The sequence below is a fragment of the Myodes glareolus genome, chromosome X, assembly GCF_982192425.1.
Source record: "Myodes glareolus chromosome X, mMyoGla1.1, whole genome shotgun sequence".
Taxonomy (NCBI): domain Eukaryota; kingdom Metazoa; phylum Chordata; class Mammalia; order Rodentia; family Cricetidae; genus Myodes; species Myodes glareolus.
Genome location: NC_142053.1, coordinates 15,065,845 through 15,086,155, shown reverse-complemented (window position 1 = coordinate 15,086,155; position 20,311 = coordinate 15,065,845). Strand labels below are relative to the sequence as shown.

At 40.2% G+C, this 20,311-nt stretch overlaps 1 protein-coding gene and 1 pseudogene across 1 annotated transcript; one reads left to right on the top strand and one right to left on the bottom strand.

The window, feature by feature from the left end:
- LOC125415357 (pre-mRNA-splicing regulator WTAP pseudogene) overlaps nt 1–3,596 on the bottom strand; it is a 52,644-nt pseudogene extending 49,048 nt beyond the window's left edge.
- A 3,755-nt stretch (nt 3,597–7,351) lies between these two features.
- Nucleotides 7,352–9,052, top strand: Hapstr2 (HUWE1 associated protein modifying stress responses 2). The gene has a single exon (XM_048457730.3). It carries the CDS (start codon nt 7,426–7,428, stop codon nt 8,254–8,256), a length of 831 nt encoding a protein of 276 aa, XP_048313687.1. The 5' UTR covers nt 7,352–7,425; the 3' UTR covers nt 8,257–9,052.
- Nucleotides 9,053–20,311: the final 11,259 nt, after the last annotated feature.

Genomic DNA, 20,311 nt, shown 5'->3' with positions numbered 1-20,311 from the left:
TAGAATCTGGATCTCCTGTCCAGTGTTCTGTTCTAATGCCCTCATTGAGGATTCCAAGGTGTGAAGTCTGTCCAGTAAAAATAATGTCTCATCCTTGGACATAATCTTTATAGCATGTATATTACCTTCCTGGAAAGACATTCTATCAGTCAGTCTATCAAAACCCTTCAACAGAGTCTGATTAATACATTCAACAGTATGAATTCTCTCAGACAACGTCTCAGCACCCTCTGTCATTGACTGGGTTTTGTTTGTCAAATTGGCTATATCATTCTCCAGAGTTCTGGATTTCCCTTTTTAATTGATTACTGTCAGTCTGTAAAGACTGTATCATTTCTAAAAGTGCCTCATTCTTGGCCCTATTATAAAACCATGTTTTTAAGGAGAAAATATGAAGGACAAAGCTAATCCCCAGAATCAAATACAGGGATACAGGAGGGAAATCATATAAACCTTGCATAACATCATACATAGTATAAGTAAAAAAAGCTATTGAACTCCTGAATTATTAAATTGTCTATCATCTTGCTGTTTTAAATTATAAGTTTATAATTTATATTTTTAAATTATAAATCTTACCTGTGGTTGAGTTTGAGCTGGAGTCGGTGCAATATCCGTTACCTGCCAGTAGGTGTCCCGGTACATTTGTAGCCATGTAGTTGGTTTGAATCTGATTTTAGCGTTAAACCGAAAGATATGCTCAGATTAAAAACAGTTATGTAGTGTGAATCACAGACTGTGCGCTCCGCGGAAGTCCCTGACTGGTCCATAGCTGCACAAGTACAAGTAGAGCAAAAAGGAATGCCTGTGACCCATACTGGACCCAGAAGCCAGCCATGCATTCGAGGCTCTCTGAGATGTTTAAGGGGAAAATATGAAGGACCATGGCTAATGGCTGCTTAGGGCAGCTGTGTTGAATTCTATACCCGAATGAACTGCGTGGAGCCTGATGGCGGCTGGCTGGAGCTGCTGAAGACCTGAGCCCCACAATTCCAGCACCAACTGTAAAAGTTAGCTCGATTTGGGAAATAACCAGGCTAGCTCAAAGATAAAGCAATTATATTTTTATTTTTTATAAGGGAAAAACTAACAAAAAGGAAAAAAGAAGTCCAAGCTCAGTTGTGCTGTGAGGGAGCCTCAGAGAGAGAGAGCACCTGAACTGTGAGCCTGTTTTTCTCTGGGTCACAGAAAGCCACACCCTAACTTGGTCCCACCTCTTGAACATAATTGATTAACAAAGCTTCCCCATCAAAATGGGAATATGGAAGAGGAGGAAAAGGTCTAAAGGAAAAAGAGAGATGAGACAAAAAAATGTCACAATATATGTGGCATGACAGCAGGAGGGATTTGGGGAGGTGGGAAAGAGACCAGCGAGAGAGGGGAGTTGTATGATATCAGAGGAGGAAATGAAAACAGAAGATAACAATATATTGTATAATATGTCATAGCAAAGCCCATTAGTTTGAATGCTAACAAAAAATGGTAGACTTAGTATCACAGAAAATTTTCAAAAGTCAAAGATCATAGACAAAAGAATTGTTTGCTCTTATCTAATTTTACAGCTAAAACTTGGGGTCTTTTGGCCAGGTAAGTGAGTTAAACAAGGCCATTTATATAAGAACTCAGAAATATGAATATTAGACCATGACTAAATTGAAAATTCTTAGCAATTTCTTTTGAACTCTAGATATTTGTGACACTATAGAAAGAGTTTACAAACTGTACCAATAAGTAAATGTCAAACTGTTTTCAATTTTTCAAGAAAAATTGTTTTCAAGAAAGCACTTGTAACAAAGGGCATATCTGTGGGTTATCTGTGAAATTCTCCTTCATATTCTCTCTGATGACTATTTAAATGAATAATTAAAGTTAGAGATACTAATTTCTGAGTATTTGAATTAATATTCCCAATGCAACAATTATTAATAGAAAGTAGAGTAGCTTCAAAGTGTCTTGATCTTTTGACAGCTGAACAACAATTGTCTATTTTTTCCCTTATTGAACTTGAGTCTTAATTTTTATAAATACTAACTCTGACTCAAAACTAATAATAATTAAAAATTATTCCCTACAAAATTTTTAAAGTTCTGATATGAACTAATCTCCTACCAGGTTAAAAAATAATGTATACTGCCCTTTATTCATATATCTAGTTGGTGATAAATGCATAAATCTCTCTGAAACGATACACAAGAAAAATATGCCACAATAATGATGATGTTTAAAATCTAAATTTAAATTTTTAATGAAATGTGAAAAAATAGCTACATATACATAAAAATAGTGAGGTTTGTGCTACATTAGACCACTGTGTGCTTTCATAGCATATTGATTGTTTTTCTTATGTACTTTAAAAAAAAACCCTCAAACCAATTCTGCTAATTAAGCTCTCCTTGGCCAGGAGCTCACTTGGATCTCTGACAGTTCCTAGTTAAAGCCCAGTTTGTGGTTTTTGACGGCAAACCAAGACCCTCTTGTCTGCTTCAGGAAAACTGGCTGGTTTTCATCCCTGGCATTATTCTGTGGGTATCCTCATTCCAACAAGTCACCAATTGTCTTTACCATGACTTACAGTTGTGCCAGATTTTTTTGGTCACTTTTGCTTGAGACAGTTATACCAGTGATAATTTTTTTCTTAATTTAGCTTTAGTTTCTGACAAACAATCTAGAGAATAGGAAAAGCTTGTATAGTGAAATGATCATAGAAGGGCAAAAGCAAGTAAATCAAAATGTCTAGATGAATATGTGTATGTGTTTTGGTATATGTTTTACTTTTTGTGTATTTCTTGTTAATTAGTTCACCATTTAAAAGCTAAAAGAAACATAAAAATAATATTTTACAAAATGAAGTGTCAAAAGTGCACTTTAAAAAATAATGGTACTTGATACAAATTAAATTTAGTACTTCTTGAAATTTTGTTCACTTTCTAACACATCTAGAAACAGGAAATGAGACTGAGTAAAACTGTTCAGTACTTGTATTAGTAAACCTACCTCATTTCCCTTTTCCTATCTCCTTACCAGAAAAGAAGTGATCTAAGTATTTTATGTTTGCTTCTCACAGAATTTGAAAGACTTTTCATAGTATTTTGATTTTGAAAATATATTACTCAAAGTAGCTACTTGTTATATCCCTTACCAATTTATAGACCCTCAAACTAAGATTGAAAGCAAATAACAAGCCTTGTAAAACTTAGAACTATTCTTGATTCTCTGTATGGTCTCTAGTAGTGTCCCTGAACTAAAACTTTCAGTCTGTGACCTTGAGAAACCCAGAAAGTAAATAGAAACAGTGCAGAATAGAAGGTCATCCTCTCTACCACGATCCCAAAAGGGTATCAAATATTCATCTTCACAGGTACATGTCTTCATAATTAAGGCAGATGGGAACTAATGCAAAAGCAATTCAAAACGGGGGTGGGGGCACACGAAAGCAATAATTTTGAATGTTTGACATTTGTTTTGAAACTACCTTACTACCCTATACCCTTTACCATCTGTCTGTTATCCCTCCCAACACCCACCTCTGTCTTCCCACAGGGCTCCATTGTCTGCAGTTCCTGTTTCTCAGGGGCGGAGCTGTGGGAGGCAGCCATGGGTGCCATAATAGGCACCTGCGGCCAGCACAATGGGCTGTGGGTGCTTGTGGGAGAGACAGATTGATGTATTGTGCATGGGGGAGGAGGGCTGTCACTTGAATCCATGTGAACCCAGGCTTTAGGGGCAAGGGAGATTGACAGCTTTTGTAGGTTGCATTTCTTTTTCAAAGCTTGGCTTTAATAGACAGTAAGTTTGGGGCCCCAGGCTTTCACTCCCATAATTCTAACAGGGCAATCACGAGCATTCAGCATTTCTTTTTACCCCCCTTGTTCCGCATTAAATGATTTCAGTAAAGGAATGTGCAGCATTAATTAGAATTTGTTAGCAGATACCAAGGGGAAAAGTTTCTTCACAACAACTATAGGAGGTGTCATTTGTACAAAGACTTTTTTGTTTTCTTTCCCCATTACATTATCACTGCAATATGTAAGGTAGTGATTCTTTTCATTTAAATTAAGTGGAAAGCTACTAAATCTTGTTTTATTCTCCAAAAAGAATAAGGTCCTTAACACTTATCTTTTAACTTCTTTCATTTCCTAAGGTTGGTGTTTACTTTTGCTTTCAGTCCAACCCATTTACTGGTCTGTGAGGTTGTGTATCCAGTTTTGTGTACCATTTAGCTCTTACAATTGCAGGCAGCCCACTGTACTGATATATAAGGATTATTACCAGGTAAAATAGCCACAAATAATATTGGAAATCATTGATATACCAGTACCCTTTCAGTAATGGTACAGTGAGAAGTCCAAAAATTAAAGTCTGTTGGTCTGTATCCTAATGTTTTCAAATGCTAGTTTTCTCTGGTTGCTACTTAACCTTACTTGAAAAGATGGGGAAGTGGCCAAGGAATGTTTTTTTTCCCATAGAAAACTCATTCCTTAGTTATGTGAATTTTTTTAAACGTCAATGTCATGCACACGTAGATACCATCATTTTCTTACAGTTAGTTAAAATGATCTTTTTGTTCTGTATCAATTTTTTATTTTCTGACATTTCAGGTTATCTAGGATGAAATTCAGTCTCAGCTATATATGCCCTAGGAGCATGCGCTTTGGTGTCTGAGGAACTGATAAAACATTAACATTGTTGATGTGATTCTTCTAACACCTCTCCTATATAAAATCATCCCCCCCCCAAAAGGAGGGAGTTGAAAGCTAATTGAATTAGATTTTTTCATTTAATTGTTTTATTTAAATGTGTCAGTGTCAACAGTGAAAAATATTGATTAGGTGTATCCTTAATTCCCAGAGATAATATATTTCCACAGAGTTACCCAACTCTGTCTATAATAATAATTCGGTGCAATGGCTGGCTTTAAAAAGTACTGGGGTGATAATAATTAGGGTGTGTGACAGAAATTTCAGTGCTGGATTCAACATTTCACCATGCAGGGCATGAAAATTGTCGAGTGGGGGCTAGTCAGCTCTAAGTACTAATTAACTAATTGATCAGGTGCTGGAACCAAGTGAACGGAGGACAGCAGCCAGACAACTCCAGCCCAGGCAGAGGGGCGCGCAGTCTCTAAAGACACTGCACTCTTTCTTCTTGGCGTTTAACCCAATCAGAACTGGAAGGGAGAGAGGGAAGGAGAAAGGGAGGAAGGGAGGGAAGGAAGGAGGGAAGAAGAGAGAGAGAGAGAGAGAGAGAAAGAAAGAAAGAAAGAAAGAAAGAAAGAAAGAAAGAAAGAAAGAAAGAGGGAGAAAGAGAGAGAGAGAAGGTTATGGCTTTTCACTTAGAAAAAAATTAAATAAAAGCATGTGTCTCTGATAATATCTGTAAGGTACCCCGAGTAGGGCTGTGGCCAACTCTTCAGCCAAGAAGTGTCCTAGGTTTTGTTGGGGCTGGAGCTAAAGAGAACTCTATCTTCCTGGGGTTTACTTCTATAATACATAGGTTTTTTTTTTTTTTTTTTTAAATAGGAGAATGAGAAACATGTCTCTTTTGGGGAGCTGATCTTAGGTCTTTTGCCTCATCCTTCGTTTATGTAAATGAGAAGAGTCCAATTACACATATGGAAAAAAGGTTTAATGAATCGTGAAAAGCCTGGTTTGCAGAGAAAGGGCACAATCTCTCCTCCTTTTTTCCCTCCTCCTCCCCCCTCCCTTGCCCCCCTTGTCTTTTACATTTAACTTAGAAACATGTATTTCTTTTAAGAATGATGATAAAGCGTAGTGATTTGATCATTATTATTATCATTTTATGATCATTATGATTATTTTACATACTAATTTTAATACTTCAGAATTATCAAATATTTTTCTAGAAGATTGAAATTTATATTTGTAAGGCTTTCTGGATACTTAACAAATGTTCACATCAGAAACTACAAAATTATGACTTTCTTTCCCTAAATTTGAAAAAAGAAAGACTACCAGTCAGTTCCTCCCTTTTTTGATGTTATTCTTGGCTCAGTTTTAATTTCTTCTTTTGTTTGTTCTGAAATTGTCTGCAATGAAAACGGATTGCAACATTATATGGAAACTGATATTGAATGCAGAGAAAAGACAATAGTTTCCCATACATTTGTAGCTTAGTTTGGTATTGCATTTTAACTAGCTGGAATTTTAGGGTGTTGGAAACTAGGCAATTCTTATTTTCTTAAAAAAATCGGAATTTTGCACTACAGTAGAAAATTTTGTTTGAGCTTTCTATTTTTTTTCTTAATGTTGGGGTACTGAGTAGTTGAAAGTGGACCACACAGAACCCCTTCTCTACCCCAACTTTTAAAATGCTATAAAAACCTGTATTAGAAGACTAAGGAAATCAGTGCCATGTCTGATCATCACTCTGAGAATTTGGTTAAGTATGCAATAGCACCGAAGGAGCATTGTGCAAGGGCAGCAGGGGGATTCTCCATCACCACCGTCAGTGCTTCGCAGAGACCTTTAGGTGCTCTACAGACACCTAGTCCAACCACCTTACTGGGCACTTGAGGAAACAGAAGCCGAGGAGGGAGCACTTTCCTAGCGTGACCTTTCTCTCCCTTTAAAAATACTGTCTGATTCATGCCACAGATTTCTTCCCAAGTGTGGAAGACATTGCCAAAGAGTCCATATCGCCTGCCTAGTTCACAGAAGGGTCAGGTCTTTCCACTTTACCTCAGCCTCCCTGGATGTGGCAGACACCATCAAGTTGCCCCCATAATCATCTGCGGCAACAGGGGATGTAAAAGGGCATCAGCTCATCTGGATAGAGCCGACAAGTCCCCCCCACAAAAAGTGTGCAAAGGGAGCCCCCGCGCCAGGCGAGTGCGGCGTGGAGGCAGCGCTGCAGCGGGGCCACCTATGAGCCTTCAGTGCGGCAGGCGCGGCGCTAGCGAGTGCTGGTGCGGAGCGGCCAGTCCAGGCCTGTACCGGGGAGGCGGGGAGGCCGTGGCGTTTGCGAGCGGACGGGCAGCCCGGGAGGGCGGGCGGGTGAGCGGGCGGGCGAGCGGCGAGCCCGGAAGCGGGCAGCGCAGCGGCGCCGGCGGCGTTGGGGTTATCTCCCCGGCTGCGGAGGCTGCGGGCGCCGCGTCGCGGGGGCCGGGCCGGCGGGGCGGGGCGGGGCGTGGACCAGGGCCCCGGGCGGCGCTCGCTCGCTTGTTCGCTGGAGCGCTTGGCCTCTGGGCCCCCGCCGCCCGCGCGCCCGCCCGCCCGCCCAGCGGCGCCCGCGAAGGCGGCGGCGGCGGCCGCGGAAGGCGGAGGGCGGCCCCCCGAGCCTGAGGTGAGCTGCGGTGGAGGTGGAGGTGGAGGAGGAGGAGGCGGAGGCGGAGGTGAAGGAGCTGCAGCCACAGGCAGCCGCGGAGACTGTAGTGGAGGAAGGCGCGCGGCCTGGAGGAAGAGAAGGATGGAGGAGCAGCAGAAGGACCGTGAGGCCGAGGTCGCCGAGCCTTGGTTTTCTAAGTGGGAGCGCCAGTGCCTTGCTGAGGCGGAGCAGGAAGAGCAGCTGGCCCCCGAGCTGCAGGAGGAGGCGGCTGCTGATGCGGCGGGGCTCAAGATCGAGCGGCAGAGGCTCTGGCACCTCTTCCAGATCTCAGCCACTGCGGTGGCCCAGCTCTACAAAGATTCCGGGTGCCAACAGCCAGGACTGTCTATGTGGGACCCCTTCCAGAATGCGGCCATGGCCGTGACCAGCCTCTACAAAGAAAGCGGGGATGCCTACCAGCGAAGTTTTGAGCTGGGCGTCCAGGTTGGCTACCAGCGTCGCGTTAGAGATGTGCTGGAGTGGGTGAAGAAGGGTAGGAGCATCATTCGCAGGGAAGACCTCATTAGCTTCCTCTGTGGCAAAGTCCCCCCCGCCCCTCCCCCGCCACGCACCTCCAGGATGTCCCCTAGGCCGCCCGCAGCTGCTTCCAGTCAGGCTGCTGCCACTGAATCCACCGCACCTGTGGACGTCGACCTGCAGCCCTTCCACGAGGCCATCGCCCTCCATGGCCTCAATGGCGCTATGGCAAGCATCAGCATGCGATCTGGCACTCCTGGTTCCTCATCTCAAGATGGAGGTATTGCCAGCAGTGGGCGTCGGAAAAGTTGCTTTCTAGAAGATGATCCGAACCCCTTGGGCTCAGAAGAACTGGCTCTCCGCCTGGACAGTGGGGGAATCCGCAAGCGTACCTCGGCCCAGTTTGGTGATGCCACCATAGACTCTCCATCCCACAAGCGCAACCGAATGGTCTAAACTACCCCCTTGGTTGACCACCATTCACCACCGTATTGCTTGACAGTCAACTTGACCATCAACGTGCTTGTTGAAACCATACTAGAGACTGCTGATCTTCCTTCTAATCTTAAGTTAAAGATTTATATCGTTTACCATAAAGAAAATTTAAAAGTATTCCAGAAGAGGCCTCCTATGACTCTGACTTTCCCCGAAATATAATTCTATTACAGAACATTAGCTATCACATAGTTAGCAAAATCATTTAAACTTTAAAGCAAACCGTATCCAGTGAGGGCGGGAGCCTGGTTTATCTTATTCAAGTTGTGTTTCATAGCACCGAGTACAGTTGTTGGTGCTCAATAAATGTTTGTTGAATGAATAAATGTAACCTTACTTTAAATTCTTAAAGGGGAAATACATAGATGTATATTTGATTGTGGAATAGTTTATTTGATAATGTGGAATAATTTTAGCCTTTTATGTGTAGGTTGTTTGCTTTGATAATCATTGCTAATTCATTTACATTGTAACTTTGTACCAAAATGTATGTTTGTTTCTTTGGTTTGGTTTGGTTTTTTGAAACAGGCTTTTTGGCTGTCCTGGAACTATTGCTGTAGATCAGGATGGCCTTGAACTCACAGAAATCTGCCTGCTTCTGCCACCAGAGTGCTGGGATTGAAGGTGTGCGACACTACCGCCTGGATCATTGTACCAAAAATGTAAGATTAGACATACTTGTGAAATCTGGAGTTGTCTGGTTTTAACCGTACTGTACCATGCACCCAATTTCTAGAAAGAAATCATGGAAATAATATATTTTAGGCTGTTGTTTTCTTTGAAACACAGTTGATTTTGGTGATGGTGGTATAAGTAGATGGTATAATAATTGGGTTAGTGATGGGCTAAGCCAGTGCTCACTTTAAGGAAAGGAAACCAAATAAGACGGTGCCCTTGGCAGCCTTTTGCTTAGGAATATAAAAAGTTTCTGCCTCTAAGCTTGCATTTTAGTGGGTTCTGTTTTAGAGTAGCAGACCAACTAGAACGAACTGGATTTTTTTAAAGGGGATACCATGGCATAACAGAATATATGTGCTCCATACTGAATGGAACAATGGTAGAACCCTAGCTCCACAAAATAACTGCATGATTTTGGACAAGACCTCGGGTTTTCTTCTGTAAATGGAGCTATATGTCTGCTAGAGTCATTCCAAATAACACACGAAGTTCATATTTCTAGTGTCGACAGCAATGCTTAGCTCACTAAATATTTTCTCTCTATAAATGTAAGTCAGTCAATCATTGAAGTTCATAATATAAATCAATCTAGGAATCAGCAAATAAAACCCTGGTATTCTGCTTGAGCCAAAAATTACTTTCATATAGTTGAAAGTTCCCTAAATATAGTCTGTGTATTAATTGTAAATATGTTAAGCTCATGACTTAGGATCACCACTCTCAATAAATACTAGGGCATCCTTAGAGTTCCTGAAATTGCCTGGGGAACACACTTTGCGACCAGGGATAATGGCCTAAAGGAATGTGGAGAGGGGGCTAAGTACAGGAAGCATATGGAAGGAAAGGTCCTGGGATATCTCAAAGGCTAAAGTGGTTTTTAATAAGAGTGGAGGCTGAAGAAGTACAGCTGGTGGGTGGGGGCGGTGGAAGTGAGATTATGAAAGGAGTGGAAGGACACAAAAAAGCCCGCATCTCTTGAGTCCTCCAAAGGCCATGCATAAAACATCACAGATTTATTAAAGGCACCCTGCCTCTAAGTTCACGTCAGAGTTGTTCCTGCTTCATTAACATGACTGGAGAAAAATGCGTAGCTGAGCAATATGTTAAAAGAAAACTTGACTATAAAGTGAATTCCCAGATAGAAAAGAAAAGAAACAACTTGGTGTTGCATTCAGTAAACACCAAGGCTCTGTCTAAGGACTGAGAAGAGATAGCAGCCATAAAACAGTCCTTATCCTCAAAGACTTCGCTCTGCCATGGAAGATAAACTATGTAGCCAAGCAGGGGCTTCTAGCTGTGGGCAAAGCACTCCAGAGCTGCATAGAACTCAAAAGAAGTTTCTTGCTGATAATGTCACAGCTTCTGGTAAAGTTGTCCTTTACACTGGCTCCGGAAAAACAAGTAGCAGGGGAACCATCTTTGGAAGATTATCTAGTATCTTTTGAGTAGGAAAGAATATAATGGGTAGGAGGGATAGGGCCAAAGTTTAGAGGGTCTTCAATGACTTCCCACAGATTTTATCTGGATCCAAGGGTGATGCCTTCATCCAAGCGGTTCTTTGGGAAGATTGGCTTTGGCAGGAGTCCTGCTGTCCAGAAGCAAGACACTGGAGTGGGGGCAGTTCAGCATCTCACAGGGTGTTCTTCTCTGGGGCCCTTGTCCTTTGGCTAACCCAGCCTAGGGCGATGGATACTCTGATAAGACTTTCTTTAGGAAGCCTGTGTTCACACCACTCTTCCAAGCCACAAACCGGCAAGAGATACAAAGCACATCAAGTGAGTTCTGTGGTGCTTCTTCAAGCCTGAAAAAGCATTCAGTTCCAGCTGCAGTCTGCCCCTCTCTGAATATTTGCTTTTTTTTTCCTGTTTCTACTACTTGTGGGCACTCTTCTGGTAGAATCATTGGGGGGCATTCTGGGCACAAACTTAACTGAGAAACAACTGTAATTAACAGGCACATAGGGGACAGTTGCAATAGGGTATGACATTATGAGAGTAGGCATTTTTTCTCTTGTTTCCTCTGGTAATCTCAAATAACTGGTATAGTGTCCAATTCATTATGGACACTTAATGCTTATATTTTAAGAGGGCGATGAATAGCGCCGTCAGCTAGATTCATGTATGGCCATGGGCCTTCCCCCATTCTGTATACTTATGACCCCAGAAATGTCCATGCCCTTATTCCTAGATGTTACCCCTGCATGCCTTTACCTTCATTTCCCATGAGAAAGAGAGTAAAATGCTCTCAGGTATCCTGTGAATTCACCAGTTTCAGAGCTACCTTTCAGCCCACATAAAAATCTCAATGAGGGTGTGTGTGTGGGAGGTCCTTCTGTCTATGTGTTACTTTTACTGGTTAATGAATAAAGAAACTGGCTCGTCCTATAGCAAGGTAGAACTTAGTTAGAAAGGGAAAACTAAGCTGAATGCTGGGCGAAAGGAGGTGGAGTCAGGGAGAAGCCATAGAGCTGCCGCCAGAGAAAGACATGGTGAAACCTTGCCGACAGGCCATGAGCCTTGTGGTAAAATATAAAATAATGGAGATGAGTTAATTGTAGATGTAAAAGATAGTTAGCAATACGCTTAAGTAATTGGCCAAGCAGTGATTTAATTAATACAGTTTCTGTGTGGTTATTTCAGGAGTCTGGGCAGCCGGGAAATGAACAAGTGGCCTCCCTTACAACAAGGGGTTCTCCAAAACTACCTATTTTCAGGAGGTCTGTAAGTATGAGGAATGAAGTCTGCATGTGGCCCTGATTCTGAGATATGTGAATGATTCAAGGAACTCATTTGAAGTTGATCATTGGAGATTTTTTTTTGTGTGTGTGGTTCTAAAGAGGATCTACCTATTTATAGAAAACATCTTTCTCATCATCTTGCATATTTTGTACCTTTTCTTTCTTAGGTTCAAGTGAAAATTAAATGTGTGAACCATGCGTGGTGGTACATGTCTTTAATCCCAGCACCCAGGAAGCGAAGGCAGGTGGATCTCTGTGTGTAAGTTTGGGGCCAGCTGATCTACACTCCAGGCTACCTAGGAGTACATGGTAAGACCCTGTCTCACAAAATGACAAAACACAACCCTTAACATGTGAAATTTCCCAGTTTTCCTCTGTATAGAAGCTTGAGGGAAGGCGTGTTTCTTAACCTCTAGCTGAATATTTTATTCACAAAACCACTGCTTTCTAGTAAAACTGACAAATGAACTGAAAACATTGCAATTAGATTGCTCTAGCTCTTATGAAATGGAGGAGCAGGTACAGGAGTGAAGGATTGTTTACTCAGGAGCCCGAAACCTTGTTTGGAAGTCTATAAGCATATGTGTTTGATCTTTTAGTAACAATGTGTGGTGGAATCTTCATAAATTATAAGGCCCCATCCATGTCAGGATCAACTATTCATTTCACCAGTGGGGTAGTTGATCTCATCTAGAGGCTCACAATCAGTCACTTACTGGTAAATTCTGTTCTTCCTTTCCCTCTACCTCCCTTAGTGATATTGCATATGATCTTTTAAATTCATGTGTTGATGGTGGAATGCAGATGAGGAGCTTGCATTGTGAAGTCACTCTAGCTTGGCACTATGTTGTATTTATGTAGGGGGACGCCGTTTGATATGTTTTGTTCATAAAGTATGTCACCACCTTGTCACCACTATGACAATCTAGCTACCAAGCAAGATGGACCATTGGAAGTTTCCTCTCTACTTTCTTTTTAATCATCGCTGCATCGGGGCCCTTTCAGCTGCGCTGGATGCTCCCCTCCCTGTATACCCAATTGGTCTTTGGCCTAGAAGGTAGGCCCCCTCCAAGCTTTAACTTTTTCTAGGATACCTTTCCTGCCCTTCCATGTCAGGATAAAATGTTCTCTCTCCTTAAAGTCCTCACTTAGGGGGTAATCTTTACAATTGTCAGTTTGCAGTTTTGTGTGTTGCATTGGACTGCAAATCATTCATTCTCATTCCAAGGTGCTTGGTTCCCTAGAGAAGTATGTGAGAAGCTCTGTGATTTCATATGTAGGCTGAGAAACAAATGCAGTATTATGCTATACTTTTCTGTTTTTAATGAAAAAGAAGATTTGTCATAACATTTTATTAGAGAAAAAAAGTTCAAAACATACCGTCAGAGGAAGAGTTTTATTCTGTGGAACACTAAATATGCTTCTCCAAAGAACTACAACAATTAAGTTATGGACTTTCTTTCTAATCTGGTGTAAGATTACCATGTGTTGAGCACTAATACAAGAACAGAGTAGCTATATTAAAGCCTCGACTTTCCCAGTAACTAGTGACCTTGAGTAAGCCCTTTTCTGTTTGATACTGGTTGTGCTAGATGATCTTGTAGGTCCCCCTGAGCTCTGCACGCTAACCTATGATGTCATTTAGGTAAGCAGGAGTATATAACCAGTTGAACTCTACAAGCTCCTTGCAGTAAGGATTGTCAAGGCGAAATTATTCAAAGTGAGGAAATCGCCTAGGCAGCCGACTGTGGTATGTCTCCTTGTAGGATGGGAACATGTGTATGTAGTGCGACCCTCTTTGTTTTGGCTCCATTTTCCACAGTAGTTCAAGAATAAGGGGAAAAAAAATGCAGGCCTTAGACTCCCAGGCACGCCCAACTTTTAGACATTGTGACACAACATTGCTAGCTACAAAACACTGCACAATCTACTTGCTAAAAATAATCTCATAATGGTTTAAAAAAGCTTATGCTTTTCTGCTGGGCCACATTCATATCTACCTTGGGGAGCATGCTGCCCTCAGGCTGCAGATTAGACATAGCTGCTAAGCATAGTGCAGCCAAATAGCCTATGATTTGGATGCTTTCTTTTTCAAAAATGCTATGTCAGAGTATATTTTTTTAGCCACCTAGATTTCTCTATTCAGTGTACTACAGGGAGACTTAGGGGGTTAGCAGTTTCGTAGGCTCTAACTCTGGGAAGAACTGGAATGGAAACCACCCTGATATATAAGCTGCTTTTTTTTTCCACATAAAGAGCTTTGAGATGAACCCCAAGTCTTCTTTAGTGGTTCCTAGGCAGGGCTTTCTGAAGACAGCTGCAGAGTCCTCAGAATGCATTGGTTTGCTGCTCTGCTCCTGTAATAGCCCAATTAGAGGCAAATTGGCTGTCCAGCTCAGAGGACTAATCTTCCTGCTGCTTCCAAAGCCCTCACCTCCAAATGCTGGCTGCAGATATTTAAAAAGATCTTATTTTTTAAATAAAAATTGCTTTTGAACATTGTATAGTGTTTTTTCATGGCACTGGGGCTAGAACCCATGGTCTCTCATATGAGAGGCAAGTGCATTCCTAGCTCCTCTTTAAAAATCCAGCCTCTTGGTTGATGTCATACTTTCTGTATTTATGCTTTATAATACTCTGCTACAAAACCCCACATATGGCATGTGTTATGTGTGTTATGCCTTACATTTTCCCTCCTACATGGGCTACAATTTTCTCATTCTTCTTGAAATCCCTGGCTTTCTTGACACCAGAACCCAATTTTGTATTTAAGTGTGACTATCTTAAATTGGAAGCTTATGGGAATATTGGGGGAAATGTTAAATTGTTAAGAAAATCATGTGTCAAACCACGTGGGAGTCTTCTAAATACAACTTTGGTGGTCATGACCCTGGCCAGAGGGGAAAGTCTGTGATGTCACCTCTTCCCGAGACCCAGTTTCACGGATAATATGTGTGAATGGAATTGTCTGAGGGAGATTGTTCCTTGTGAAGATTTCACATTATGGAGTTTGAAGAGATTGTTTTCCTCGGAGCCCAGCAGGACAGAATGGTTTGGAATGCAGCATTCAGTGTATTCTGTCTGTCTGAAAGCTGTCCCAGGGAACAAGTGCTTAGCAGACAGCATGAACAAGGATTTGAACTAGAAGATGACAAAAAATCGTGGTTTCTGGCATCAGAAATTGTTCAGTGCTACACAAGGAGGTGAGAAAGAAGGCTCAGAAAAAACATGAATAGGTTTGGATCTATATCCAGGGTAGATATTTCCATCATGGGTAAAGTTTTAGCAGAAGTTCCTAAGTCAGTGTAGCTATCTCTAGTTTGCTTTGTGTGATAAGAATTTTTACTTCTTTTAAAGCAATACTCCATAGACCAAGTCTGTGACTACAGGATGCCCACCAACTTATTGAAAATAGATCAATTAGTCAACTGTTTAGTCTGTTTTTTTTTTGCAATGCCAAAAATCTGGACTGAATGTTTTTCTTTTTATATTTACCAAATTAACTAAACAGACTTCATGACACTACTTTTTACTTTTCATGCTTTAGGAGGAATGAAATGCTATTCTTTCAATATTTACATTCCATTTGCTTATAGTTCACTCTGTCCTTTCTGTTTCTTCAAGTCATTTTGTTTTTAGTTTTTGCTTCATTGTTTGCATCAGGCATAACATGGTAACATTTTAAATATGGAAACTTTCATACAAATATATTTTGTACAATGGGCATATTCCCTCACTCCCCTATCCTCCCTTTTCTCATTACCCACCTCACATTAGTCCCCTTTGTTCCCCTAGTCAGCTTTGCTTCTACTTTCATGTAATGTGTCCAGGTTATTTTATGTATCTATATAAAACCTAGGAGCTGCAAATGATGCAAAACATACATTTATCTTTCTGAGACTTTTATTTAGTATGATCATGTTTGGTTGCCTCTATTTTCCTCTAAATAACATAACTTCAGTCTTTTTATGGCTGAAAAAATTTCTGTTCTGTATATATCACACTTTTTCTATCTACTACTGTACTTTCAATCCCTGGATTGGTTACATCAGTTAGCTATGGTGAATAGTGCTGCTGTACACATTGATGTGTAAGTATGTCTGTGACAGTTGACTTGGAGCCCTTTGTATAACTACATAAGTGTGGTATAGCTGGGACGCATGATACTATATTTTTAGCATATATATTTATTTCCATGATGGTTGGACTAATATACATTACCATGAGCAGTATATAAGGATTCCCTTCTGTCCACATTCTTTCCAGGTTTTATTATTATATATTTTCTATTCTGATTGTGATATGATGGGATCTCAATGTAGTTTAATTTGTTTTACTCAGATGATTAGTGAGGTTGAACATTTTTAAAGATTTATTGATTTTAAATTGTGTGTGTGTGTGTGTGTGTGTGTGTGTGTGTGTGTGTGTGTTTACAGGTGCACATGTTAAAGAAAGTGCTTTCAGAGGCCAGGGTCAGTGAATCCCCTTGGAGCTGGAGTTACAGGTAGCTGTGAGGTGCCTACTATGGGTTCTGGGAACTGAAACTATGCCCTCTGCAAGAGTAGTACATGCTCATAACCACTGACTATCTCTCCAACTCCTGATTTTAATTTTTTTCATGCTTATTGAACATTTGCACTTCTTTTGAGAAGTATATCTTTACTTGATTAACCCACATATTGATTGGGTTGATTTCTTATTGTTTAGTTTTGCCTTCTTTGTATAATTTAAATATTAATCATTTGCCAGTTGTATGTCTAGCAAAGACCTTCTCCCACTTTGTAGGCTTTATGTTCATGTGATTAACTGCTTCCTTTGTTGTACAAAGGCTTTTTAATTTCATTAGTCTTGTTAATTGTTGTTTTTATTCCCCGAGTATCTGATGTTTTATTTAGAACTTTTTTTCCATTGTGATATCTTAAAGTGTTCTGGCTACCTTTTTCTCTCTTTCAGAGTTTCAGGCCTTATATTAAAGTGATGTTTTCCCATTTGTAGATTAATATCCTGTGTCTTTCTTAATTACTTCCTAATTCATTATTATTTTAGTAATAAAATTAGATACAGTTTATTAAGACACTCAGAAGGGTTGAAGTAGGCTTAAGAGCTAGGGAAACAGGTTCAAAAGTGCTCATGACCTCTATAGATCATGTGCACAGTACTCACCTACTGCGTTTGTACATTGTGAGCTTATATTTTTTCCACACATGCTGTATTTATTGCATGAAACCCAACCCACTTTTTTGAGACAATGTTTCTGCTACAGGGACAGGCCAGAGAGCCAGGAACCCTTCTGCCTCTGCCTCACCAGCTGAAACTACATCTGCATATCATTGTCTCCAAAAAGGCCAATTTTTATCACACCAATTTCAGATGACAACTGTGCCTTCTGCATGGAGCCCAACATCTTCCTGGATGATAACACTAAGCACGGTAGGTGAGTGTGGGATCCGAGGTTCTTTTGTGCTGCTCTCCCAGGATCATGCTACAACAATACTTCAGCTTCAGGAGAAAGCATGCAAGAAGGTATTTTTTGCCAAGGTAATTCTCTGCTGCATAGTTAATTCTACCAAGCAGTAACTACTTTGTTAGTAATGATGGAAGGGTTGTGATATAAAGGACAAATGTGGGCAGGTGAGATGGGTGAATTGGTAAAGGCACTTGCCACCAAGCCTGACCATATGTGTTCAATATCCAGGACCCACATGGTAGAAGGAGAGAGCCGACTCATGTAAGATGTCCTCTGACCTCCACATGCACACTGTGGCATGCATGTGCCAACCCCCCATGAATAGATGTAAAAAGAATAAAAATTAAATTTAAAATGACAAACAGCATAAGATCATAAGTTTTAGAGTTGTGTATGAACACACATTGGGTACTCTGCCTTTAGTTTTAAAAGAAATAAAATTTAACCAAACTTATTCCATTCTATTTTATTTAACCTATTTCAAATTTAATTCAATTAAACAATTAGTACCTCAGTTTCTCAAGTGCTTTCACAGGGGTGATTATGTTTGGTGTAATTTTACTGACGACTTTTGTCTTCTTTCCTTCTTTCCTTCATCCTTCTCATCTCCCCTTTTCTATAATATTTTTTTTTCAGTTCTAAGAATGGAACCCAGGACCTTGGGCATGGGAGGTAAGAGTTGTACCACTGAGTGACATCCCCAGTCCTTTGACTCTCATAGATTCTTTCTCTGACAATATTACAGGTAAAGAAACTTAGGTCCAGAGAAATATTTGGTAGTAGTGCCTTATTCAGATGGAAACAATCCTACTGGATATCCGAGACTAGAGGCAGCACTTAGCTCTCTATATCTCTCTCTGTACATATCACTCCTATATGTACAAGCCTACAATACCTTTTACTTTTTTTATCAGTTTTACATTACCGTTGCCATTGTCATTCTGTGATGGTTACTTAGTGACTTAATGGCTATCATATATAGTGTGGATCCTAAGAAAGTAGGATTGATTTATGTCAGGAAAGTATATGACCTAAAACATAAATAGTTGTGGATTTTCCACTTAATATTTTCTGAAAGAGTTTAACTATTGAGGTTGAGAGCATGAAAAGCAATAGATATGGGATGACTATTATACTGCTTTGCCTATGGCCATTTGGTCTGTTTCTTTATCTTACCTTTGCCTTTTCTGCTTTTTTCAAGTCAGATCAAGTGCTGAGAAACAAAGATACTTAGGCTAGTTCTTTTTTTTATTGCTCTATACATTTTTTTCTCCATTCTCCTCCCTTCCTCCCCTCTCCCATTCTATCTCTTTTGTGATCCACACACTTCCAATTTACTCAGGGGATCTTGTCTTTTTCTCCTTCCTATGCATAGACATCCATGTATGTCTCTCTTAGAGTTCTCATTGTTGTCTAGGTTCTCTGGGGTTGTGGACTGTAGACTGGATTTTTTGCTTTATGTCTAAAGCCACTTATCAGTGAGTACATATTATATTTGTCTTTCTGGGTCTGGGTTACCTCACTCAATATGTTTTTTTCTAGATCCATCCACTTGCATGCAAATTTCAAGATGTCATTTTTTACAGCTTAGTAATACTCCATTGTGTAATTGTACCACATTTTCTTCAGTTGAGGGGCATCTAGGTTGTTTCCAGGTTCTGGTTGTGACAAATAATGCTGCTATTAACACAGCTGAGCACATGTCCTTGTGGTATGATTAAACATTGATTCCCAATATTCTGAGAAACCGCCATACTGATTTTCAAAGTGGCTGTCCAAGTTTGCGTTCCCACCAGCAATGCAGGAATGTTCCCCTTACCTCACATCCTCTCCAGCATAAAGTATCATCAGTGTTTTTGATCATGGTCATTCTGACAGGTTTGAGATGGAATCTCAGTTGTTTTGACTTGCATTTCTCTGATGAATAAGGATGTTGAACATTTCCTTAAGTGTCTTTCAGTCATTTTTGATTCATCTGTTGAGAGTTTTCTGTTTGTGTCTGTGTCCATTTTTTACTGGATTATTTGTTCTTTGGATGACCAATTTCTTTAGTTCTTTGTATATTTTAGAGATAAGTCCTCTGTCTGATGTGGGGTTGGTGAAGATCTTTTCCCATTCTGTAGGCTGCCGTTTTGTCTTGTTGACCATGTCCTTTGCTTTACAGAAGCTTCACAGTTATGTTAAGAAATTTAATAAAAAACAAAGCACTAACTGTAGAGAGTGATTATTAATATTGTAAAAATAACTCTCCTGTTGTTTAAAAAACTGTGCTCCCCAGAGAGATTAGCATATAATCTCATTGATGAAATTCTTTACTCAACAGAAAGCTACCAGTTCTTATGTGAAATAAAGTACCATAACTCCACAAAGCAGGTTATTATTTGAAGTTGAGAAGAGTAATTTCCTTACATTAGTCAGTTTTCTATTTCTAGAAATGTGTTCTAATTCAGAGCCCCTGAAATCAGTGCAGGATTGCAAATCCAGTAGCTTTTCTTTTCTTTTCTTTCTTTTGTTGGTAAAACACTTTTCATACTCACATTTCATAGAATGGAATGCATTTTATAGTCAGAACCATAAAATGAAAACCATCTCTCTTTCTTTAGGACATTTTGCTTCTGTTTCCTTGTTTCGGTGAGACCCTTTCTAGTTGTTTTCCTTTCAGTAGTGTTCTGAGGAATCATCAGTGTTAACAATGGCGTGGAAGAATCAGATCTAACATGTGATGCAGCCAATTAACAACAACAAAAAAAATCCCCTAGAAACAGCAAAACCTACTAGCAGGGTCAAACTTATATATTATGTATCTTATTATCATTTGAATATACACCCAGATTAGGCAAAAAAGCAATTTTAATGGGAGAGAAGTGAAAGTTCAACTGCATGAACTACTGATCTATATAACATAGCAAGAGATATCATTCATGTTCATCCAGAATGCTGTGTTAAGGTATGGCTTTTCATTGACAAATGAAAACTGATAGCTAATAAAATTATGGGAAGAAATGTGTTAATAAATGTTACTGAATTTCTTTAAATCCAGTATGATTTAGCTATAATTACCTCTAAGTCTTTTAAATTTAGAGACAGGGTCTCACTCTGTAGCTCTGGCTACATAATGAATTTGCCCTGCAGAC